The sequence below is a fragment of the Suncus etruscus genome, chromosome 7 (assembly GCF_024139225.1).
Source record: "Suncus etruscus isolate mSunEtr1 chromosome 7, mSunEtr1.pri.cur, whole genome shotgun sequence".
Classification (NCBI taxonomy): Eukaryota; Metazoa; Chordata; class Mammalia; order Eulipotyphla; family Soricidae; genus Suncus; species Suncus etruscus.
This window is the reverse complement of record NC_064854.1, coordinates 378,361-403,455: the sequence shown is the minus strand read 5'-3', so window position 1 is coordinate 403,455 and position 25,095 is coordinate 378,361. Positions and strand designations below refer to the sequence as shown.

Here is a 25,095-nt window from a genome sequence, read left to right as displayed (position 1 = left end):
GAACAATGCCACGTGGTACTACTTATGCATATGGGAGTAAAATAACAATCAGAATAGCTGCATTTTATGGCCAAATAGCATTCAGATTATATAAAAAATGAAGCAAGATATAGGGCTAACGTTGTTTTAATTAAAGGGTAACTAGATCAAGGGACTTAACTTTTTTGAACATACATGCACCAAATGAAGGGACAGCAGAATTATAAAGTAACTGCTAATAACTTAAAGAAATGCACCTTTAGAAATACACTAGTAGGGGCGGGAGAGATAGCACAGCGGGAAGGCGTTTGCCTTGCGTGTGAAGGATGATGGTTCGAATCCCAGCGTCTCATATGGTCCCTCGAGCCTGCTGGGGGTGATGATTTCTGAGCATAGAGCCAGGAGTAGCCTCTGAGTACTGTCGGGTGTGACCCCAAAACAACAACAAAAAAAGAAATACACTAGTAGTGACAGACTTATAATATCCTCTTGTCATATGACATATCAGTGAGACAAATCATCACTAAGAAAATGAGTCATAAAAGAGGAATTGGAAGAACTGGAATTGATGGACATGTACAGGAATCTCCATTCTAAAAAAATAGAATGCATGTACTTCCAGTGCATGTTAAACATTCTGCAATGTAGATTGCATGCTAGTGCATAATTGAAGTATTTATAAAATCAGGAAAATAGAAATATTGTCTTCAGACCACTTGCCTTGAAGGTAGAAATTAATTATGAAAAGAAAGGGAAAACTCTAATACTTGAAAACCAGACTGCATACTGTTAAATAATTGTTGGATTAAATATGAAATCAACAATGAAAGATCCCTCAAAATGAAATAGAATAAAGATCCAAACTCAGAACCTTGATATAGGACAAAAACAATTCAAAGGGGGATGTTCATAGCAATACAGGTTTTTGTCAGGAACAGAAAACCATAACATTCTCACAGCTTGAGAAAAAAAGAATAGAATCTCATATCATAATGAGTAGAAGGAACGAAATAGAAAATAGTACAGAATTCAATGAATTGAGGAAACAATACAATGAATCAGTGAAACCAGGAATTGGTTTTTTAGGATGGATAAAGAAGGTTGACGATCTCTAGACTCTTAAGGAACAAGAGAGTGAAAACCTGATAAGTAGGACCAGAAATGAAAGGGGAGAAAAACTAGACACTTCAGAAATACAAAAGTTCATAATATTTTTATGAACACCTCTGTTCCACTAAACTGGGGAATTTAAAATAAATAGATGAATTCCTTGAATCATACAACCTCCCCAGATTGAATTAGAAGAAAGTAGAAAACCTGAATAGTCCAATTACAACAAAGGTCTGAAATTGTAGTTAAAGTCCTTCCCAACAAGAAAAGCCCAGGCCCACATGGATTCACTATGGAATACCTTCAAAGAAAATTAATGCCTTACACTTCTCAGACTCTTCCAAAATATCTAAAAAACAGGAATCTTTTCTAGCAACTTCTGTGAAGCTATAATTACCTTAAAACCAAAGCCAAATAGGGGTCTTATTTAAAGAAATCTATAGGCGCTAGAGAGATAGTATAGCAGGTGGGACACTTGCCTTCACATAGCCAATCTGGTTTGATCACCAGCTCCCCTTATGGACCCCTGAGCATCTTCAGTAATGATTCATAATTACAGAGCTAAGAGAAGACCCTAAGCACAGTCAGGTGTGACACCAGAATGAACAAAAACACAGAGATCTTCAATAAGAGTTTAATATACTGACTTCTACAGTAGACCTAAAAAAAAATCTGCTTTGTGTTCAGGTGGGATTTATTCCAGAGAAAAGTGGAAATTTTACCTTTATGTTTTGAGACAGCTAATGTCAAAATGGCCATTGTAACAGACTGCGGCCATTGTAGCATTTTAACAGAGTCAGTGCAATTTCCATCAAAATTCTGATTTTTTTAGAACTTAGAACAAACTTTACTAAAATTTGTATGGCATAATGAAATTTTGCAAAATAACCAAAGCTATTCTGAGAAAAAAACAGGATGGGATATATCACATTATCTGACTTAAATTACTCTTAGACTCTAGTAATCAAAATGGTTTGGTACGAGATAAAGATAGATTCTCAGACCAGTCAGGAGCTCTGAAATAAGCTTTCAGATTTATTGAGAGTTAATTCATGACAAAGGAGATGTGGAGTACAAGAAGTGAAGCCATGGAAAACTTAAAAAAATGTTTTTAGTAAAACCAGTTACACACTTTTGTACAAATTTGTAGAATTCCTCACTGCAGTTACTTCAGTAGTCTACAAGGTTTCCAGGCTTCGACAGGTTACTAAAATAAGCTGCAAGTCTGCTTGCTTCAAGGTTGCAGAAGCCCAAGGCTGCCAGAGCTCCAGGGCTGCAAGGCTCGTCGAAGGGGCCATGGGCCCCGCTGCTGGGTGAGGGCTTAGGCCCAGCCAGGGATGACAACTAGTAGCAACCTCCCAGAAGGAGAGTGAGACAGAGAGGAGAGAGAAGAGGGAGAGAGGGAAGGTGGGAGAGAGGGAAGGAGGGAGAGAGAGGGAGAGAAAAGAGAACTAGAAATCAAGTATCTTTTTTATTCCTCTTGAAATCTGAGGTTTCAGCCACTGGGGTTTTTGAGAAAAAGGGAGAGATAGATGGGAATTCACCAACCAGAGACCCAGGGTAAAGAAAGAAAGAGAGAGGAATAGATACAAAGCAGGCAGCATCTTTCCACCAGCAGGTGCTACTCTGGTCACTTTCCTGCCCACTCCCTTGACGCTCCAAGTTTTTCCCTTTATACCTGGCATGACGGGGCATGTCCAAGGGGGCATGCACAGGTTCAACTTTATTACATCACATTACACTGGCAAAATAAATTTTATTTGGATTTACGTCTTATACTTTACACAAATTGATCGATGATTAATGAAACAAGCTAAAATTAAAAAGATTATTGAATGGGAGGCAATATTTGCACAAAGCACATCAAATAAATGATTTATACTGAAATAACAGAAAACACTTATAACCCTATCAAAAAAAACAGGGAGAGAAAGGTCACAGAAATAGTAGAGGGATTAAATCACTTGCCTTGCACAAGGTTGACTCCTATTCAATCCCCAGCACCACTTATGGTGTTCTGAGCACCACTAGAACACCACTTACACCGGTTAAGTTAGGTGTAAGCTTTGAACTTCGCTGATATGGCCCAGACAGTCCCCACACCCAAAAAGGGAGAAGAGAGGAATAGAAACTTCCTCAAAGGTACATAAGGATACCAATAGGCATATGTAAGAGTATTCTTTATCACTTCGCATTATGTTACCCATTCTCATTTCTTTGTCATTCTGATAATCAAATCAGAATGACAAATAGATATCATCTCACACCAATGAGGATGGTAAATATAAAAAAAAGTCTGGAATTAATCAGTGTTGGCAGGGAAGTGGTGGAAAGGAATACTCATTCACTATTGATTGGAATATTTGGTGTGGCATTGATGGAAAACTGTCTTGGTTCTTAAAAATAGTTGAAATAGGGCCCGGAGAGATAGCACAGCGGCGTTTGCCTTGCAAGCAGCCGATCTAGGACCAAAGGTGGTTGATTCGAATCCTGGTGTCCCATATGGTCCCCCGTGCCTGCCAGGAGCTATTTCTGAGCAGACAGCCAGGAGTAACCCGAGCACCGCTGGGTGTGGCCCAAAAAACATAAAAAAAATAGTTGAAATATAGCTTCTCTATAACCCATCAGTTCTACTTCTTGACCTCGAGCCCCAACACACACATACACACACACATCCAAAAACATTAATTTGCAAAAATTTATATACACTGGTATTAATTGTTGTGCTGTTCAATAGCCAGGATATATTGATACTCCAAGTATATGTCCACAGATCAGTGGATAAAGATGTAGTGGCATATATACAGATGGAATACTTGGAAGCCATAAGAAAAATTTAAGTCATGCAATTAGTTTGCTGATCTTAGGTGGAATGTATTGCATTAAGTAAAGTAAGCCAGATGGAGGACAAAGTCTGGATAATTTTACCTCAGAGGTATCAAATGATGACAAATCCTTGTCCCAAGCTTATAGAACTAAGAAAGCTAAATGAGGGTGGGGATGGCACATGGGAGGGAATAGTGAAGTAGATTGGATCACTCATAGGACATTGGCCACTTTGGTAAGGTGAGGTGATCAGCGTAGGCAGGGTAAGCTGAGGGGTTGTAAAAGATGGTAAGGAAACAGAAGAAATAAGCAAAGAAAACCAGGTATATGAATTCAATGGTAAGGTACATTTTTTTCTTATATGACACCTTGGGTTCAACTCCAGGCATTCCTTCCCTCCTCCCCATGCACCTCCAGACATGGCACTGTGACTTTCTAACACTATATGGTCAAACTCTGCCAGAAATGACCCTCATAACAATTAAAAATAAAAAGAAAGAAAATCTTTGTGATTGATGGGAATTTATTAAAAAATAAAAATAATAGAATAATTTTTATCTCAGAAGGTGAGAAGCAGGAGGATAGAAAGCTTATTTTTAATGTAAGTAGTTAGGAACTTCTTAAACTTGGAGAGAGAACTGTATATCTTATTTAGTGTGTATCATCTTGTTATTTCAATGCAAAGACTTTCCTGAGGCACTCTAGACTTTTGAGGTAAAATGAAACTGTCACAAATCAAAGTTAAATAACCTAAAGGGACATGGTGGAGCAGGGATAAGATTGTGACTTTCAAATAGACCCACATTCTAAGTACGTTTCTTAGCAGTAATCTGACAGGCTAGGAGATAATGAACTGACAAACTCAATGTGTAGAAGAAAAATAATCCCTGCTAAGAGCATTTCGTCTCCAGGAAACTTATTCTGAGATGTAGGAGTAATAATGACTCCCGTAGAACTGAGGGAAATCAGATTACTTGACTTCCTTGTGGGAAAAGCTGAAAGAATATTTTCAATTTGCAATGAAAAAAAGGTGACCAAATGACATTACTAGCTATAAAGAAACAAACTTATTTTATAAGCCCAGCATTATCCTGATACCAAAGACAAAAAAGGACACTACAAGAAAGGAAAGCTTGGGGCTTGGCAATAATACATACAGTGGATACGGCATTTGCCTTGCACACGACTACCTTGGATCTATCCCCAGCACAAGTGGATGCTGGTGAAAAAAAAAAGTGAAATTAATATCTATGATATAAAGTAGATGCAAAATTTCATAAAATAATTTTATAACATAGGCAACTAACATTCTTGTGAAAAGGATTACACATGAAGATCAAGAGAAATTTATCTCTCAGTTCAAAACAAACCAGTTGATACACCATAATGAATGAATGATAAAAAAAATTACTTTAATCATATTAATATGCTGCAAGAGCATTTGACAACATAAAACTTCCCTTCATGAGAAAATCCTAAGCAAATTGATGTGGATGGGACAATGCCTCATCTGAATGAAGGCTGAAGACTGAAAAACTTAGCTAATAGGGATAAACTATCAAAATCATTAGGACAATTTCTGAATAATCCTTAATAATTAGTAGTCCTTTATTTTCAGTGAGGAATAACTCTAATTGAAACTCCATTTGCCCAATCACATCTGACTCATAACATAGGAATGAATAATAATTTTCCAAATTCCTTATCAAAATTTGTATATATCTAGATACATCAAGCCTTATGTTAGTTGGTCACCCTGTTATGTGTTATATTACTCAAATTTAGAGGTGGTTCTTCTTTCATTAATGTGTCAAAGTTTTCTGTCTGATAATATTTTCTGAAGTCTTAAATTCATATGCTTTGTTAGTAATTGTGAAAATAATTTTCTTTTTTAATTGGGAAGTTTGAGGCTGAAGCAATTAGAATTAGAGTTAGAGTGCATGCCTTGCATGCGGACCACAGGTTCAATCCTTGGCATCCCATATGGTCCACCACGCCCTCCAGGAGTGATTCCTGAGCACAGAGCCAGGAATAAACCCCTGAAGCACCAAGGGATGAGACCCCAAAACAAAAACAAAAATCAAACCAAAACTTGGGAATTTTGTGGGCCAGCAATAGTACAGTAGATAGGATGCCAAACTTTCTCACAGCTACCTTCGGTTTGATCTTCAGTACCACAGTGCTCCTATATATGGGTCCCCAACAGAAGTGATCCCTGAACACAGTCAGTATTACGTAAGCACTATGGGCATGTAAATAGATAAAACTGTCAACAATAGCTCAGTAAACATAGGGAATAAAAACAAATGAAATTGGTAAAAAGAATTATTTTTAAAAAAAAGGAAATTTCAGGGCTATTTTGAACTACTTCAGAAAATAGAAAAGTCAGCAGTACATAAGTGGTATTGATATAAGCTATATATTTTATATACTGTCAGACTATTATGCTGCTACTTAAATTAATGACTACACAAATAATGGCTTGACTCAATGGCTAGTTGGTCGTTACAGTAGGATGATCACAAGGAAAATTGGAAAGTTGAGAGAACTAAACAGGTGGGGGAAAAGTAGGGTATGAAATCCAGAAAAATAATTATTGGGATAATAAAAAAAATCATTATTTTCAGGAAAACAAATGCTCAATTTATCTTAACATGGAAAGAAAAATAAATAAAACCTTGAAATGATTTAACTTTAAGTGGAAAAGAGTGGGATGTAGCTTTTGATTGGAAGCATTGGCTCACTTCAACATAGTGTTGAATCATTGTGCAAAAGCGAATTACAAAACAATACTAGTAAGGCTTTGAGCTTGTTTTAAAAATTTTACAGAGCTCTTCCCCACTCCTGTATTCTTAGAAATGACTAATTTAATTTATTTGTTGCCCCTTCAGAAACAGTATGTATATCTTGTAAACTCTGTTTTTCATGTAATCACAAAGTAAACTGGCTTTTTCATGTAATCACAAATTTCCTACAGGAAAGATAGTAATGCTTTTCTTCTGGGATGGGGATTCTAGGCATAGCCCTTCTATACCTGCAGTTGTACCGGGTCACAGCTGATCAGACCTACCTGCTTCGATCCTTGGATCACGTCAAGAGAACACTTCGGAATCTCAATGGCCGCAGAGTCACCTTCCTCTGTGGAGATGCAGGGCCTCTGGCTGTTGGAGCTGTGGTCTATCACAAACTCAAAAGTGAGAATGAGGCACAGGAATGCATCACAAGGTGAGGTTTTTAAAACCAGAAACATTTTCTTCAAATTCTCAGTTGAGACTCTTGTTGGTAGATAGAAATTCAGAAGATAAATTAATGTTTTTAAATTCATTCCCCACTTGCAGACAGATCTCTCCAAGAAGAGATGTGTATATTAATCCTGAACATAATGTTAATATCCTATGCTTGCTAGCCAATGTACTTACATTAATTAGGGAGTGAATTAATAGATTTCTTTGATGTATTTTTATCTTGTTTTATTTTTTTTCTAAGTAATTTTTGTCTGGAAATTAGCTTATAAGGAGGCGGAGAGCAGCTTGACTAAGTTAACAAGAACACTAGCTTTGCATGCTGCCAACCAGGTTCCATTCCCAGCATCCCGTATGGTTCCCCAACCACCACCAGAAATGATCTCTGAGTACAGAGCCGGGAAGAATCCCTGAGCATTGCTGGGTATGGCTCAAAATGAAAAAATTATTTACCTTAGATCCACTTTAATAACTAAATTATTTAAAATTTCAACCTTTAAGTAACTGACTAGATCTGCAGATTGCAATTAGGTAGCATAAGCTTTGGGTGCACTTATTTTTTTTCCTTTCTGAAAGAAGCAGAAGTCAGATGCCTCATAGAGTTCCTGGTACCAGCTGTATCAGCACCTGATAGAGTTCAGTGAAAGATAGTCTTAATTCCCAAGAACTGACTACTACCATGAAATCACTCTTTGATTCTGTACTTAAAAATTGAATCTCTCTTCAGATGTTTCAGAATAGATAGAAAGGTAGAAAGTTAGTCCATAAAGAGGTATTTTTTGTTAATTATTTTGATTTTTAAAGTTAGCAAAGAATTATTTGAATTTTAAATGTTTAAATGTTTAAAAAAATTTAAAATAACAGGTCATTCTTTCTGATCCAAAGTGATAATTGGTGAGTTAAGACAGTAGCTAATGTGCCTGCCTTTCATGTGGCTGACCAGGTTCAATTCTTGACATCCTATATAGTCCCGTGAGCATAGAGCCAGGAGCCAGTCCTAAGTACCGCCTAGTATGGCTCAAAACGAATAGGAAACAGCTCCTCCTAAAATACAACAATTCTTTTTTTTTAAACTTTATTTATTGATTGATTCATTGATTGGTTTCTGGGCCACACCCAGCAGCACTCAGGGATTACCATATTTTCTGGCATATAAGATGACTTTTTAACCCATGGAAAACTTCTTAAAAGTCAGGGTCATCTTATACTCCAGTATACGGACGGCATGCTGAAACTTACTCCAACTTCAGGGACAAGTGATCTGCCCCCTTCTTACCACCGCATCCCAGTCATCACTCAGTCCTCTGCTTGTCCTGATTCATCTTTCAGGGCACACAGAGGAGCTGAGTGCCACATCTCATCCAGCTTCCGGGTACGCGACTTTCAGGTGCTCAGTCCTCTGTTCAGCTTTTATGGGACACAAATGAGGCACTCTATCTCCCTCTAGCTGTCCTAGAAGTGTCACTGCACCCCAGCCAGCCGCTCTTGGAGGAACCTCCTCTCCCTGCTCTCAATGTAGATCACAATAAAGTAATCACAGTCACTCCCTACAACAATCCCTAGGGATTGTTGGCACTTCAAAGTCTAGCTTTATTAAACATATACCATTAACCTTTGAGTGTTCTAGTCTTTTTCTCATACGTTTTTTAATTTCCATTTGGTGTGGGTTAAAAGAGAGGTAGTCTTATATATATATATATATATGTATATATAAGTATATAATTATTAATTATAATATAAATAAAATTATTACATACAATATACATTATATATTATTACATTATTATACTATAATATAATATACATTATATAATATATAATGTAAATAAAATAATTATAATTATTATAATAATATAGGTATATATATAAATATATGTCTTATATATATATTCCAAACCCTATATTTAACAGAAAAAGTATATGCCCAGTCTTCTTATATGCTGGAAAATATGGTACTCCTGGCTCTGCACTCAGAAATCACCCCTGGCAGACTGGGGGGACCATATGGGATGCTGCTGTGCCATCTCTCTGGCCCCCAAACATAATTCTTAAAGTAACAGTAAGTACTATTTCAGGAGGGTTATCATAGACTTCTTCTGTCTAAGCCGAACTTTCCTTATTGGGGAAGACTTTTACAGCTCCAGAGAACTGTCATCTGTCAAAATTCTGACCTTCCTGATGAGTTGCTCTATGGACGGGCAGGTTATCTGTATGCCTTACTCTATCTGAACACAGAGATTGGTCCTGGCACCGTGAGTGAGTCAACTATTAAAGAGGTATTGTGGGCTTCCTGGCAAATCTGGACATTTCTCATTGATACATGGGAACCTCTCTCTCATCATTGGGCCATAGTAATGGCTAGTAGGAGTAATATATGACAGCATATTATAAAGTAAATAAATGACACCTGTTTTTTTGGTAGGGATACATAAACAATATATAAAAGATGTCTTTTTAATCTCTGTTACCTTTGGCTTATTTTTTAGAAGGTAGAAAAGTGTATTGGAAAATAGAGAAGAAAGGAAAAGGAAGTACCCATGTGGGGAGGAACTTAGCATAGGCCTAAGTTTACCTTTAGCTATTTTTATTAGAACCAAAGGAAAAAAAATGTTTACTTCTTTTTCCTTAGCTTTTTGGAATAGTAGACAGTTCAAGTGGCCAGAGTGTATTACTATAGTTTGTTATATTACTGTATTTTGTCTACAAGACCAAAGCCACTTGAGCCTCTAACTATGAGGACAAAGGAGGACACAGAAATCAACATTTTTTTTTAACCAAGTCTAGTGGTTTCCTTTGTCATTTCTGCTCACCCCCTTTGTCACAACTTAGTCCAGCTCTCTGCAGATGGGGGCAGTATGCCCATGTAACAGCACAGGTACCAAAAGTAGGAAAAAATAAATATGAGGAAGTAGCTTGTATTTTTTCCAGTCATTCCAGATATGCTCTTCTCATACCTAACTAAAAGCCTGTACTCTACCACAAACCATATTTCCGTAGGCTTTCCTAAATGTGGTTCCTCCAAACATGACAGAAGATCAACTTCCCAGTTCTGGGGGGAAACTTTGTAGCCAAAATAAAATGTAGGCAGGTTTTTATAAAGTGGTTTTCCTAGATATTAGTAATCTGTTCATAGGAAGAACTTACAATGTCTACTTCTGCATCTTCTGGGGGCTGGGACTCGCTGAGGAAGCCTGTGCTTCTAGTCAGTAAGATCAGCCCTTCAATACAGAGTCCAGGTTAAATGTTAGAGCTTCTGCTTTAGTCCTTTATGTTGGGATCTCCCGAGTCATCCCACTGGTGTTTTGGGAACCACGCAGTACCGGGAATGAACCGACATCAGCAGCATGCAAATCCTGTGCCTTAACCATGTCCTATTTTCCTGGCCCCTTGTTCAACTCCTTCATGCTTCTTCTTTGAGATTATCTTTGAGTTTTTCTGTTTGTTTTTAGATTTACATAAGAAAGACAACAGTGTTAGCTGCTAACTCAAAGCTTTTTTTATTATGTTCTCAGTTTAAGGACATGTCTCTTATATTTTTATACTAAGGCTATTTCCTATTTGTAGGTGGTCACTGCTATAATTGAGTCAGGCAAGAGCTTGTCGAGGGAAGAGAGGAAGACTGAACGCTGTCCTCTTCTGTATCAGTGGCATGGGAAGCAGTATGTGGGGGCGGCCCATGGCATGACTGGCATCTATTACATGTTAATGCAGGTAAGTAGCAGCACTCTGAATTACCAGCACAATGATACTTTAGGATATATTAGTTGACTGTAATGAAATTATAATACAAACCAACCAGTTGGCAGGAAACAACTTGGAATCACAGATCCTTAAGCTCCACTTTCGGAGCCTCACAGTAAGTGAACAAGAGCACATGGTGTATGTACCTTGGTGCCACATATTCTCAGGAGCACATTCCTTATGCACTAAATTATCCCTAGTGCATTCTTTATGCAATTTTATACAGAATTAGTCATCTGTTGCCCACTTCCCTTCTGTTCGTGTCCTCTGCTGATGAGAGTTGTCACTTTTTCAGTGAGGGACAGAAACTAGATTTATTATTCAGACTGAGCAGTGTTTTCCTTCCTTGCTCACATATACAACCAGTCTGGCCTTGGGACAGTGTGGCATTATGACATTGTAGCAGTGTAAGGGAGTAACAGCACAGTAATGTAGCAGCATAACAAAGTAAGAGAGTAATAGGACAGTGAGAATGAGCAATGTAACAACATAAGCATGTCACTGCATAGTAATTAACTTTAGGTGTTTATAGCAGCTGTATAACATAATATATATAATATGTAATATACAGTCACTGTATAACAATGACTGTACTTTTGTAGTAGTATAATGTGCACTCATGTAGAGGTACAGCAGCATAACAGCACACGCATGAAGCAGTATAATAGTATAAATATAATATGTACTATAACACATGTTATATAGTTATATGTTATAGTATATATAATATAGTTAACATATATATTAACTACATAATACATGATATAAGAATATAATAAAGCAATCTAATTGGAAGTGCAGGATTCTAGCAAGTAATCATGGAACTATAATAGTGTTACAGAATAGTGACAAAGCGATGTAATAGTGCAATATGACAGTAAATTAGTGTAATGGTGTAGCAATGTTGCATTTTATGGTTTAGCAATTTAACAGTTTAGCAGTGCTACACAAGTAATATAATAATGTAGGTGTGTGACAATATAGCAATGTAGCAACTGTGATTCCACTGTCAGTTTCCTTTGGAAGACTCAGAACAATACACAAAAACTTCTCATCTATGTCTGAAACGTAATTCCATTTCATAAGGGTAAAAAGATATTTCCTCTTCTTGAAGATCCTCTGAAAAACCTCAAAATAAAAAATAGAAATGATTAAACTAGGAGTCCTCAGGGTTCCAGACTATATATCAAATGAGAGAAATGCTAAGAGAAAGGCAAGAGATTCAGAAACATCAGACACAGTGCTTGAGGAGCAAGCCAGCTTCAGCAATTCAATTTGACCTTAGAGGAGCCGGAGAGATAGCACAGCAGCGTTTGCCTTGCAAGCAGCCGTCCCAGGACCAAAGGTGGTTGTTTCAAATCTCGGTTTCCCATATGGTCCCCCGTATCTGCCAGGAGCTATTTCTGAGAAGATAGCCAGGAGTAATCCCTGAGCACCGCCGGGTGTGCCCCTCCCCCCCAAAAAAACAAAACAAAACAATTTGACCTTAGAATTTAAGAATTTGAAATGCTGGCCAGAGAGATAGCATGGAGGTAGGACATTTGCCTTGCATGCAGAAGGACAATGGTTCAAATCCTGGTGTCCCATATGGTCCCCTGAGCTTGCCAGGAGCAATTTCTGAGCGTAGAGCCAGGAGTAACCCCTGAGCACTGGCGGGTGTGACCCAAAAACCAAAACAAAAGAAAATTTGAAATACCAAATGCTGTCACATGAGTGCAGTATATCCAGTGGCTGATATGCAGTGATGTCGCATGCAATCCAGTATATCCAGATACAGGTAATAGGAAGTCTTCTTTGAAATCTTCACACAGAACAGCCAGACCTATCACTAAGTCTTCCCAGCATAGGCAGGTAGCTATTCTTCCCCTAATTTCTGCTAAACAAAAGGTAAAGGTCTATAGGCACATGGAAAAATTCTCCTTCTGGCTTCCTGCCAGAACTTTCCTGTCCATCATGGCTATTGCGTCCACCTCACAAGAGCACTGAAGACTTTCTTTTGTTTGACAAACAGCCCAGATAAAACAGAACTTAGGACAACACAATGTATGGTTTTTTATAAAAATGTTACGAAAGCTGTACACACTTGGTAGAAATTGCTCTTTAAATTTCGTTCTTTCAAATTTGTTTAATATTGCTGTTTCTCTGGGCTAAGTTAGTACAAAACAGTCTTATTGTAATGTATAGTTCTCTCTTTCTAGGCTGTATCAAGCAGCAACAAAAGTTGTTTCTTATCAGCCATAGCACTCACAAGGTAAAACAACAATAAGTACCTTGAAAGACTGTGTAGGACATGAAAACCAATCTTTGGATACTGACTTTACATTTTCACATCCTGCCATATCTATAAAATGCCCATTTCTGTCTGAGATGTTCACCTTCAATAGAATGTATGCTAGAACAGAAGTTCACAGATGTATGTGTCTTATCTCCTCTTACTTTCTCTTATACACACACTCACACACACACACACACACACGTGCACGCGCATATATGCTAATTTGTAAACCTGCACCCAAGATACTGTTGCCCATCTGGATTATTCCAGCATCCCTATTGGAGTTGATATTACTCACCCACTTTGGGGAATAGTGAACCTGGTGTTCAATGATTTTTTCCCAACTCTCAACTGGTCTTTGTTTTCAAAGAACATTGAAGGAAGGTTAGACTAAACCACATGTTCAGGAGATTATGTGTATTAAATGTGTTTTCTCTTCACTGTTTTACATTTAGGACAAGTCTAGCAGTGTAGAATATAAGCCCTTTGGATGGGCTTGGATGGTGGTGGATGATGATGGAGGGATGAGAGGCCTTTCTCCTCCAGCCCAGGATCACATGTTTCCACCCCCTTAAGCCCGCGGTTCGCAAATTCAGGATAGGGGCGGGTAGAAAACGCACAGGCAGTCAGACTTCTGGAGATATCATCTTAATTCATGGCCCTAGACACTAGGCTAACCATTAAAGCATGTTCTCTTCAGCTAGCCCTGCATCTTAGCTTCTCTCTGCCATCTCCTCTCCAACGATCCTCCTGAAATATCCCCTTTGCCCCTGAGGCCAAACCTTTTTGTTACCTACCAAAGACCCCACCCAGAAATGGCAGGTCTTTCTTGTAGGTAAGGTTATCACAGGAAGAAAGGGCAATGGTGTTACATAGCAGATCATAACTCCCTTATAAATCAGGAAAGGTTAGTAATGAAATGGTATTTATCTTGATGTCTGTGATGATAGACTAATTAATTCAGAGGTTTATTTGACTGGGCTAAAGGACCAAGAATTTGACAAGCTTTATTCTCAATGTTTCTATGAGAGAATATTGTGTAAGACTGATATTTAAATTGGTGGACTTTGTAAAGTGGTCTCCGTGGCATTGATGGATCATGACAGATCAATTCAAGACCTAGACTGAGGGGCTGGAGCAATAGCACAGCAGTAGGGCATTACCCAGGGCAGACCTAGGTTTGTTCCCCGACATCCCATATAGTCCCCCAGCCTGCCAGGAGCAATTTCTGAGCACAAAGCCATGGAGTAACCCCTGAGTGCTGCTGGGTATTGACCCCCGCCCCCCCCCCCCCCAAATAGACTGAGAAGAAAATCCAGGGCCGGAGTGATAGTATAGTAAATAATGCATTTACCTTGCACGTGGCAGACCTGGGTTCGATCCCTGGTATCCTGTATGGTCCCCTGAGCCTGCCAGGAATAACTTCTTAATGCAGAGCCATGAGTAATCCCTGATCACATCCAGGTATGGGTCCAAAAACCACACACACACACACACACACACACACACACACACACACACACACACACACACCCACAGACACACACACATGAGTAATCCCTGATCACATCCAGGTGTGGGTCCAAAAATCACACACACACACACACACACACAACCACAGACACACACACACACACACACACACACACACACAATAAACAAGGGCCAGAGAGATAGCATGGAGGTAAGGCATTTGCTTTGCATGCAGAAGAATGATGGTTTGAATCCTGGCATCCCATATGGTCCCCCGAGCCTGCCAGGAGCGATTTCTGAGCATAGAGCCAGGAGTAATCCCTGAGCGCTGCCGGGTGTGACCCCCCCAATAAATAAATAAACAAATAAATAAACAAACAAACAAATAAATAAAGCTTATTCTACCTTCATATGCTCCTCAGTGTATTAGATAGAGTGATGCTATGACAGTGTTTTGGGTTTTTTTGTTGTTGTTTTACCACTCAGACTGCATCCTCTCCCTCTACCCTTTCCAGAGGAAAGGGAGAACGATCATCAATGGGAAGAGGCAGTCACAGAAGCAACATCTAGAGCCGGCTTCACACTCAGGAGAGGACGCTCTGGCTCCTCCTTGTGGCTTCAGATGCTCTACACCAGGGGTCTCAAACTCAATTTACCTGCGGGCTGCAGGATGCAAAGTCAGGGTGATCCTTGAGTGCAAAGTCAATAGTAAGCCTTGAACATTGGGGGGTGTGACCCAAACAACTAAAACAAAACAAAACAAAAAAAGATTTCTCTAGGCCAGGGCCACAAAATGTTGTACGGAGGGCCGTGCTGCGAGTTTGAGACCCCTGCTATACAATCAGAGAAACTTCTCTAGTCACATACTTTAGAAATGATCCCTGAAAGTATAGTCTTGACAGTGTCTTTTTCTACTCTAGGAAAAAATAAAAATTTTATTTTTATTTTTTATTTAAAGCCAGAAGCAAAAGTGGACCAAGAAACCTTGACAGACCTTGTGAAACCCAGCATAGATTACGTGCGTCACAAAAGGTTCCGCTCTGGGAATTACCCGTCTTCATTAAGCAATGAAACAGACCGACTGGTACATTGGTGTCATGGTGCTCCGGGTGTCAGCCACATGCTGATGCAGGCATACAAGGTCAGTGCTTTGTCTGTGGCATGTGCTTCTCATGTTCCTAGTTCACAAATCTACAACCAAGTTTTCAGTTAGATTTTGTCAAACTCACTTGATGCAAACATGTTTTTATATAAGATAAAGTGTCTTCAGTATTTATCATCACCATACTTGATGTCAAGTATCTTAACAGAAAGTTTATTCATTGTACAAGAAAAGAATTCAGGCTAAAGTATCAAAGATTTTAATTCTAATGACTTGAAATATCTGGTGGGATAGAAATATCTGGAATGATAGACTAGATTGTTGTTGTTGTTTTTTTATTTGACTTGACATCATTTTATTTCCTTGCTTGATTACCGTATTTTCCGGCATATGACAACTTTTGAAACAAAAAAAGTTAACCAAAAATTGGGGGTCGTCTTATACACCGAGTATATCCCGAAAAATGTTTCAATATGCCGCTAAACGAAAATTGTCTGAATATTGCCACAAAATGAATTTTCCAACTCGATCTTGCACCAATCACTGCGAGGCTGTTCGGACCGCCTCTCTAACTCAGCCAATCCAAGCAGGCTTTTTATGCATGCAAATTAGACAATGTTCTGGACTCGAATCTACACTGTCAAAAGCCTGTTCAGATTGGCCAGAGTCAGAGAGGAAGTCTATTACAGTATAACCTTTGAACCTTTGCTTATTGTGATTGACTCACTGTGGTACATACAGTTGCAGCACAGGAATGTTCTGTCTGATACAGCGAATATAGGCCTAAGCCTATGTTTTAACTGCAAAATTAGGGGGTCGTCTTATACGCCCAGTCGTCTTAAACGCCGGAAAATACGGTATGTTTGCCTTTATTGTTGAATAATAATGATTCAGAAACTTTAAAAATTGAATTTAATATCACAAGAACTTGGGGCTGAAGCAATAGCACAGCAGGTAGGGTGTTTGCCTTTCACATGGTCGGCCAGGGTTTTATCTTTGGCATCTCATATGGTCCCCTGAGCCTGCCATGAGTGATTTCTGAGCACAAAGCCAGGAGTCACCCCTGAGCACCACTGGATGTGGCCCCAAAACATAAGTTTTTTTATCTACTTTGAGTTGACTTTTGTGTAAGATGTGAGGTAGGAATCAAATTTTAATTTCTTACATGTAGTTATCTAGTTTTCCCAGCACTATTTGTTGAAGACACTATCTTTACTCCATTTAATGTTCTCAACTCCTCTATCAAAAATTAATTGCCCAATTATATGGTATTTTGCATTGGATATTCAATTCTGACTCATTGATCAGAAAGCCTGTCTTTATTCTAGTTCCAGGCAATTTTAATCACTATAGCTTTGTGATAAAGTTCCAAATTAGGTAATGAGATACCTCCACATTTTTTATTTTCAATACTCTTCTGTATGTAAACATTTTATGGGATTATTATGTTACTGACCCTACCCTGATCAGTGATTGTGCCCTACCCTAGGGTGCGACCTGGCATTCTGCCCCCACCCTAGGGTGGTACCTGATTCTGCTTCCACCATTGGGTGGTATCTGATCCCACCATTGGGTGGTACCTGATTCCGGGGGATAAAAACAAGGATCTGTGGAAGGCGAGGGGCTTTTTGGCTGGAACTGAGGCTGAGACTTTGGACTTCAGTCTTGTCCACCTAATAAAGCTAATATTTCCACAAGCCTGACTGTCTGCGAGCTGTTTACCCGCCGTTTCACCTCAGAACCATCGGCTGGACAGGGTGGCAGACGCGTGCTCCAAGCTGGAGGGGAAAGACCTCATCCTCCATCCCTCCATTAGTCAACCTCTTCAGGGGCTGACTTGCAACACAATATTATATAGCTTTGACTATTTACAGTCTCTTCTGACTTCATATAAGCTTTTTATTGACTTTTCTAGGTCCTTGAAGAACATTGCCTGAATTTAGATGGGGGTTGAATTGAATCTGTATAATAGTTTAGGGTGGATAGTCATTTTCACAATACTGATTTTTTCAATTTTTCCATTTCTTAATGTCTTATTTTATTTCTTCTTAAGTGACTTAAAGTTATCATGTTGTGGCTCTTCTACATCTTTTATTAAGCCAATTTTTAGATTACTGATGTTTTCGGATACTATTTTAAATGGAATAAAGTTGATCTCTTTCTCTTCTGATTTATATTTTGTATATTAGAATGAAACTGATTTTTGTACATTGACTTTGAAGCTGGCTACTTTGCTATATTGATTTATTGTTTCTAGGAGCTTTTTTAAAATAATCTTTATTTTTACTACAGTGGATTAAAAATCTTTCACAGTAATATTTTAGGTACATAGTGACATTGAATCAGGTGCATTCCCACCACCAAGGTTGTTTTCCCTCCTCCCCTGTTCCCAACATGCATCCCATATCTCCCTTCTTTGCCTCCTAGGCTGCTAGTATAAATGGTCTAGCTTGTTGTAGATAGGTTTGTCTAGCTTGTTGTAGATTGGGTATCGAATCTGTTGTCATTGGCTTTGGATTTGGTGTTTAAGTCTGCTCATTTTTTATTTCTACTCGGTGTTCATACGACTGTTTGGTCTTGGTACCCTCCATTATTTCTCCTCCAATTTGTGAGGTAGAACAAGATAGTTCAAGTATGTGGTTCTGTTAGAAGAAAAGAAAAAGTGGGGGGGGGGGGGAGAATAGGGAAGAGTCCTTCTAGAGGCTATAAGTATCAATTTAAGAGAAGAAAGGGAAAAAGGAAGAAAAACATAAGAACACACACACAAAAAAAGCACCACAACAATAAAGACAACCAAGCAATGACCATGGTCCCGAGATAAAAATAAAACAAAGCACAAAAAGAAACAACCAAAAGAAAAAAGAAAAAAAACAAGCAACAACAATAACAAAAAAATTAATTTGTGCTTTTTGGTTTTTTGCATAGGCACAGTAAATATTGGGGAGATTAGAAAGGAGATTCCCTTGGCCTAAGAGATACAGATTTTCTCCACCCTTGAAGTATACTGTCATGGGAATAACTACAGGCTCTGTACATGTTCTTACTCTCTCCCCAAGGTCATTTTGTGATGTCTGGAAACTTTCCACTCAGTCGTGGATGATAAAATCTCTGTAACTAGAGATCTTGGTATTTGCACAGGTCATAGGATGGAGCCTAGGGTGGAGTCTTTATGGTTCTAGGAGTTCTCTTCCATCACTATTGTTTTAATCAGTCTTCTGTAGTTGGTGGTATTGGTTTTTGCACCGATCCTAGGGTGAAGCCTAAGATAGTCTTTCATTATGTTTCCAGAAGTTCTGCTCAGTTGCAATTGTCTCAGTCAGGCCTCTGGAATTAGAGATCTTAGTTGTTGTGCAGGTCGGAGGTCAAAGCCTAGACTAGAGTCTTTTTTATTGGTCCCGGGATACGTTCTGTCCTATGGTTGTGACAGTCTTCTGAAGTTAACAATCTTGGCTTTTGCACAAATCAAAAGATGACATGTCTTCTGATTTCATCTTATCGTTAGGTAGTGAGGTAAGACAATCTGCTCTTAGACCAAGTTGTTGCCATTTCCTCATTGTCAGGATATATTATCAAAACTGGTGCTTGTTGGTGTCAGAGCAGTGTTAAGAATGTCCCAGAGGGAGTTTGGTTCCTGGAGCTGTTGCGGAGAACTGTGTCGGTATTATGTCTGAGATCTAGGATTCAGGGTTGGACGGTCGCTGTCTAATCACATGGAGTCTAAGTTGGGACCACATGACATATGTTCAAGGTGGGAGGTATCCCTGTATTATGAAATGTATGAGTTCTTATCCCTCATAGATAAGAGCTTGTTTCTATACGTAAAATTTCCCTCTTTTTAGTGTGCCTGTGCAAAAAGAAATGGTGCTATATTATATTGCTGGTGGATTTGGGGGTGAGAGTGTCAGGCTTCATCATCTCTATCCCCTGGTTTTGACTTGAGCTTTAATCTCGGGCAAGACTTTTTCTTGTAGGTTTTTGTACCAAGCAGAACCAAAACAGATGAAGTTAGGAGAAGAAGAAAGCATATTTATATATATAAAGGAAAAAATAAAAAATGAGTTTAAAAAAGTAATTAAGGGAACAAAGTGATGCAGGAGACTACCTTACAATTGAGGATATACAGATAAAGAGGTAGTGTTATAGAGGTCTTAAACTTATAAAGGAAATATAGGCTTCCTCATTGTCTTTTGAGATATTCTTGTGGGGGGATGGAATCCAGATCACATTTTCATCATACACCTTGGTTTTGTTGAGTTTCAGAAATAATTTTCAGCAGAAAGGGCTCGGGTAGAGTTCTTGCACTGGGGGTCCTTCTGGAGGTGAATCTGGTATCAAGCAACAGTCCACATTTGTGGGGGGTGGTGAAAAGGAGGGCCACAGAGCATGAGTTAGCAGGAGTGTTGGTTGTAGTTTCTTGCTGGGGGACAAAATGTGGACCTGAGTTTGTGTCCCTTTGCTTGAGAGCTGAATGATGGTTTATTGGGACAGGAAGTCAGTCTTGATACCTAATGAGTTAAGAACTGAGGGTAGAGATCGTTAAGGTGGGATATCAGATTGGGATTGGGGGATGAAGGGATAGTAGGATTTCTGAAGGGGAGAGGAGGGATATATACTATTATAGGCATGGATTGTTTACACTTTACAGTTTCGGTTTGGCTCTCATGGAGGAGTCCTCTCTCTATGTACTCATGCCCACATAAAGACATACATTAGTGATCTCTTCTTAAAATGTTGTTAGAGGTTTGACCCTAATAGGATGGGCTGAGCTCTTAAGAACTGGTTAAATTAAGATAAATAATTAGCTTAAGTATAGCTTAAGAAAGAGAGAAAGGGAGAGTAGAGGTTAAGAAAGAGGAAAACAGAAAAGTAGGTAAAGTAAAAATAAATTTAAAAAAATTCAATAAATCAAATACAAGAAATTGGGTCAGTGTGTTGGAGTTGGGAGGTTTTCCCAGTTTCTAGGCATTTCATCAGTAATGGGGTTAGGCCAGGGGTCTCAAACTTGCGGCCCTCTGTACAACATTTTGTGGCCCACAGCCAGCCTTCAAATATCGCAGTATTCACAATTATTCGCTTACCGAATAATTGCAATAAAAATCGCATTAGTAAGAAAAAAAATCACATTAAACATTCACATACCCCAAGCAGTTCCGTTCGGGGTATGCAAATGTTTAATGCGAGTTTTTGCGATATTTTTTCTTACTAATGTGATTTTTTTATTGCGAATATTCAGTAAGCGAAATCCCTTTTGCAGCCCTGCCTCACCCCAACTTTGTCTCCTGCGGCCCCCAGGTAAATTGAGTTCGAGACCCTTCTAAATGAAGGTTTCAGGGTTAGATAATGGCTGGAGCCGTTTAGGATACACATAGGTTTCGAGTCTTGAGTACTAAACAATTCGTTAATGAGGCCTATCTATGTGGGAGGCTACCCTATGTAGTACTGTCCATTGCATCTTATGTATCGAAGTTCCTTTCCTAAAGAGAAACTATCAGTTTGGGTTTTGACAATAGATTGAATTGATGAGGAGGAGGAAAAAGAGGAAGAAGAAAAGGGAAGAAGGAAAGAAGCACAGAGAAGAGAGAGAGGAAGAGAAAGAAAGGAAATGTTAATTTGCCCAAACGTGTTTGATGAGTAGATTCTGTAATATATGTCTGTGGTTCGCAGTTGACTGTTTCAGTGGTCTGAATGGTCATATGCTTCAATTCCAAATAGATGACATAAACCAGAGAAAAAGGGTATATTGGGTTTTTTATCAAGACATTTTCATAATGCATACTGAATATGGTATCTAGTATAACTGAGCACCAAGGTGTCAAATTAGGGTGTCCGGGGCCCAGCGAGGTGGTGCTAGAGGTAAGGTGTCTGTCTTGCAAGCGCTAGCCAAAGAAGGACCACGGTTCGATCCCCCAGCGTCCCATATGGTCCCGCCAAGCCAGGGGCAATTTCTGAGCGCTTAGCCAGGAGTAACCCCTGAACATCAAACGGGTGTGGCCTGAAGAACCAAAAAAAAAAAAAAAAAGAGAGAGAAAATTAGGGTGTCCACCCTTTGTATCCAAGAATCCCTGTGGACAGAGAAGCTGAGAGGTTAATTTATACCTAGTAAGATTAAGGCACTAAAACATATTGTTAGGAAACACTGCTGCTGGTGTCTTTGACTTCCAATCATATTCTTCACCAGTATCTGTATATGAGCTCCCTAAGACATTATTATAAGCTTTGTAGGAAAAGTCTGATTACATACCTGTTCACTAAACCTTTGTTTCCATTGTTGCTGGGGTTTTTTATGGTATAATGGATAGTCAAGGCTTTGTTCCTTTTCCATTTGTTTTTGAACACTTCTCCCCAGTAAATGCTGACAACTACAGTGCTTGGAGTTTCTACCCTAGTAGACCATTGTATTTGTTCTTCAAGTATTAGATGTGCATATAGTGTATATTCTAAGTACCTCAGAAAAGTTCTATCATTCTGTATTTATCTTCATTTTCTGGCTTACTTCAATTAACATAATATTTTGTAGATCTATCCATGTTGCTGCAAAACCCATGACTGTATCATTTCTAACTGCTATGTAGTATTCCATTGTGTATAAATATCACATCTTCATGATCCACTCATCTGTTGTTGGGCATCGAGATTGGTTCCAAATCTTGGCTATTGTACTGAGTGCTGCAATAAATAGTGGGGTGCACACATACTTTGGGATGAATGTCCTTCTGACTTGGGGATAGATACTCAGGAGGGCAATTGCTGGGTCATATGGCAGCTCAATTCTGAGTTTACTGAGCACTCCACACTGTTTTCCATAGGGGTTGGACCAGGCAGCATTTCCAACAGCAGTTGATGAGAGTTCCTTTCTTACCACATCTCCGCCAACAGAGATTGGTCCCATTATTTTTGATGTGGGCCATTCTTGCTGGTGTAAGGTGGTACCTCAGTGTTGTCTTGATTTGGATTTCCCTAATGATGAGTGAAGGTGAGCATATTTTCATATATCTGTTGGCCATCTTTTGGTCTTCCTCGGAGAAGTGTCTATTCATTTCTTCTCCCCATTTTTCTATGGCTTTATTAGATTTTTTTGGAGCTCAGCTTTCTGAGTGCTTTGTATATCCTAGATATCAGCCCTTTATCTGATATGTTGAGTGCAAAAATTTTTTCCTATTTCGTTAACTGTCTTCTAGTATTAAGTAGAGTTTCTTTCGCCATGCAGAAACTTCTTTGTTTGATATAGTCCCATTTATTTAGGTTTGATTCTAAAGTTCTTGCCATTGGCATTCTTCCTCAAAAACTTGTTTGATATATAGGTCTTCAAGTGTTGCCTATTTTTTCCTCAATAAATAAATTTGGGTCTGATTTCAAGGTCTTTTTTGAGTTGACTTTTGTGTAAGGTTTGAGGTATGGTTCAATTTTTAGTTTCTTACAGGTGGTTATCCTGTTGTTCCAACACCGTTTGTTGAAGAGACTGTCTTTGTTCTATTTCAAATTCTTGGCTCTTTTGTCAATATTAGTTGACTGTATATTTGGGTTTTGATCTCTGGATATTCTGTTCTGACCCACTGGTCTGAGACTCTGTGTTTGTTTCAGTACCATGCTGTTGTACTATGGCTTAATAGTAAAGCTTCAGGTTACATTAGAGATGCCACCCAGCTTTTTGTTTTTCAGTTTGTGTTTGGCTAACCTGGGTCTTTTGTGGTTCCATATGAATTTTATAATTGATTGTTATAAGTCCTTGAAGAATAAAGTCTGAATTTGGATAGGGATTACATTGAATCTATATAGAAGTTTAGGTAAGATCGTCATTTTGACAATGTTGATTCTACCTACCCATGAGCATGGGATGTTCTTCCATTTCTTTAGGTCCTCTTCAGTTTTTTTTTGAAGTGTCTTGAAGTTTTCATGGTATAGGTCATTCACCTCTCTTGTAAGGTTGATTCCTAGGTACTTGATATTTTTGGATACTATTTTAAATGGGATTGTCTCTTTAATCTCTTTCTCCTTTACTTCATTATTTGTATAGAGGAACACTATTATCTTTTGTGTATTGACTTTGTAGCCTACCACTTTGCTATATTGGTTAATTGTTTCTAGGAGTTTTATTGTGGACTCTTTAGGGGTTTTGATGTATATCATATCATCTGCAAAAAGAGATAATTTGTTAATTGTTTCTATGAGTTTTATTGTGGACTTTTTAGGGGTTTTGATGTATATTATCATATCATCTGCAAAAAGAGATAATTTGAGTTCTTCTTTCCCTATTTGGATTCCTTTTGATTCCCTTCTCTTGTCTGATTGCTATTGCTAGGACTTCTAAAACTATATTGAATAAGAGTGGAGAGAGTAGACAGCCTTGCCTAGTTCCTGACCTTAGTGGAAATGCTTTCAGTTTTTCACCATTAAGGATAATGTTGGCTGTGGGCTTTTCATAGATAACTGTAACTATCTTTTTTTTTGGGGGGGGGTCACACCTGGAAGAGCTCAGGGGTTACTTCTGGCTCTATACTCAGAAATCGCCCCTGGCAGGCTCAGAGGACCATATGGGATGCCGGGATTGAACCACCGTCCTTCTGCATGAAAGGCAAACGCCTTACCTCCATGCCATCTCTCCGGCCCCAGCTGTAACTATCTTGAGGAAGGTTCCTTCCATTCCTATTTTGCTGACTGTTTTCATCATGAAAGGGTGTTGGATTTTGTCAAATGCCTTCTCTGCATCGACTGATACAGTCATGTGATTTTTATCTTTCTTGTTGTTAGTGTGGTGTATGGTGTTGATTGATTTGCGTATGTTGAACCATACTTGCATCCCTGGGATGTAGAAAGGAGAGGAGTCAGAAGTATAGAGATCAGAGAGAGAAAGAGAGCTGGAGAGAGTAGTGAAAGAGGACCAGAAGGAGAGAAGCAGGGAATGCTCTAGGGAGGACAGTATATATGCCTTTTATCCAAACTGTCTTTGCCTGAAGATTTCTGTATGTACAGCAGCGAATATGAAAATATGATAAGACCGACCATCCAGATTCACTGCTGTACATACAGAAATCTTCTACAGCCACCTCATATTTCTCTAAATGAAGCAACTTTATTTCAGAATTTAAAATGATTTTTTTAAAATACCTTTATCTAAACACCTTGATTACAAGCATGACTGTGGTTGGGTTTCAGTCATGTAAAGAACACCTCCCTTTACCAACCAGTGCAACATTCCCATCACCAATGTCCCAAATCTCCCTCCTCCCCACCCCACCCTCGCCTGTACTCTAGACAGGCTTTCTACTACAAATGATTTTTTTATATTACATTTGTGAATTTTTAGCCGCAGGCTATTCTGCTAATTAGCATACAATAAATTAGAAGTA

The 25,095-nt window shown here is 38.8% G+C and overlaps 1 protein-coding gene, 1 non-coding gene and 1 pseudogene across 2 annotated transcripts in view; 1 reads left to right on the top strand and 2 right to left on the bottom strand.

The window, feature by feature from the left end:
- LANCL2 (LanC like glutathione S-transferase 2) overlaps positions 1 to 25,095 on the top strand; it is a 62,182-nt gene that overhangs the window by 17,784 nt on the left and 19,303 nt on the right. The window contains exons 3-6 of the mRNA XM_049777230.1: positions 6,933 to 7,140; positions 9,286 to 9,433; positions 10,722 to 10,868; positions 15,605 to 15,787. Of these exons, the coding sequence (XP_049633187.1) occupies positions 6,933 to 7,140; positions 9,286 to 9,433; positions 10,722 to 10,868; positions 15,605 to 15,787 (686 nt within the window). The remainder of the gene's footprint in view (positions 1 to 6,932; positions 7,141 to 9,285; positions 9,434 to 10,721; positions 10,869 to 15,604; positions 15,788 to 25,095) is intronic.
- Positions 15,124 to 15,333, bottom strand: LOC126014963 (small nucleolar RNA U3). The gene has a single exon (XR_007497882.1). It is a non-coding gene; the product is annotated as a small nucleolar RNA U3 (small nucleolar RNA).
- On the bottom strand, positions 15,459 to 15,543 carry LOC126014967 (uncharacterized; annotated as a pseudogene).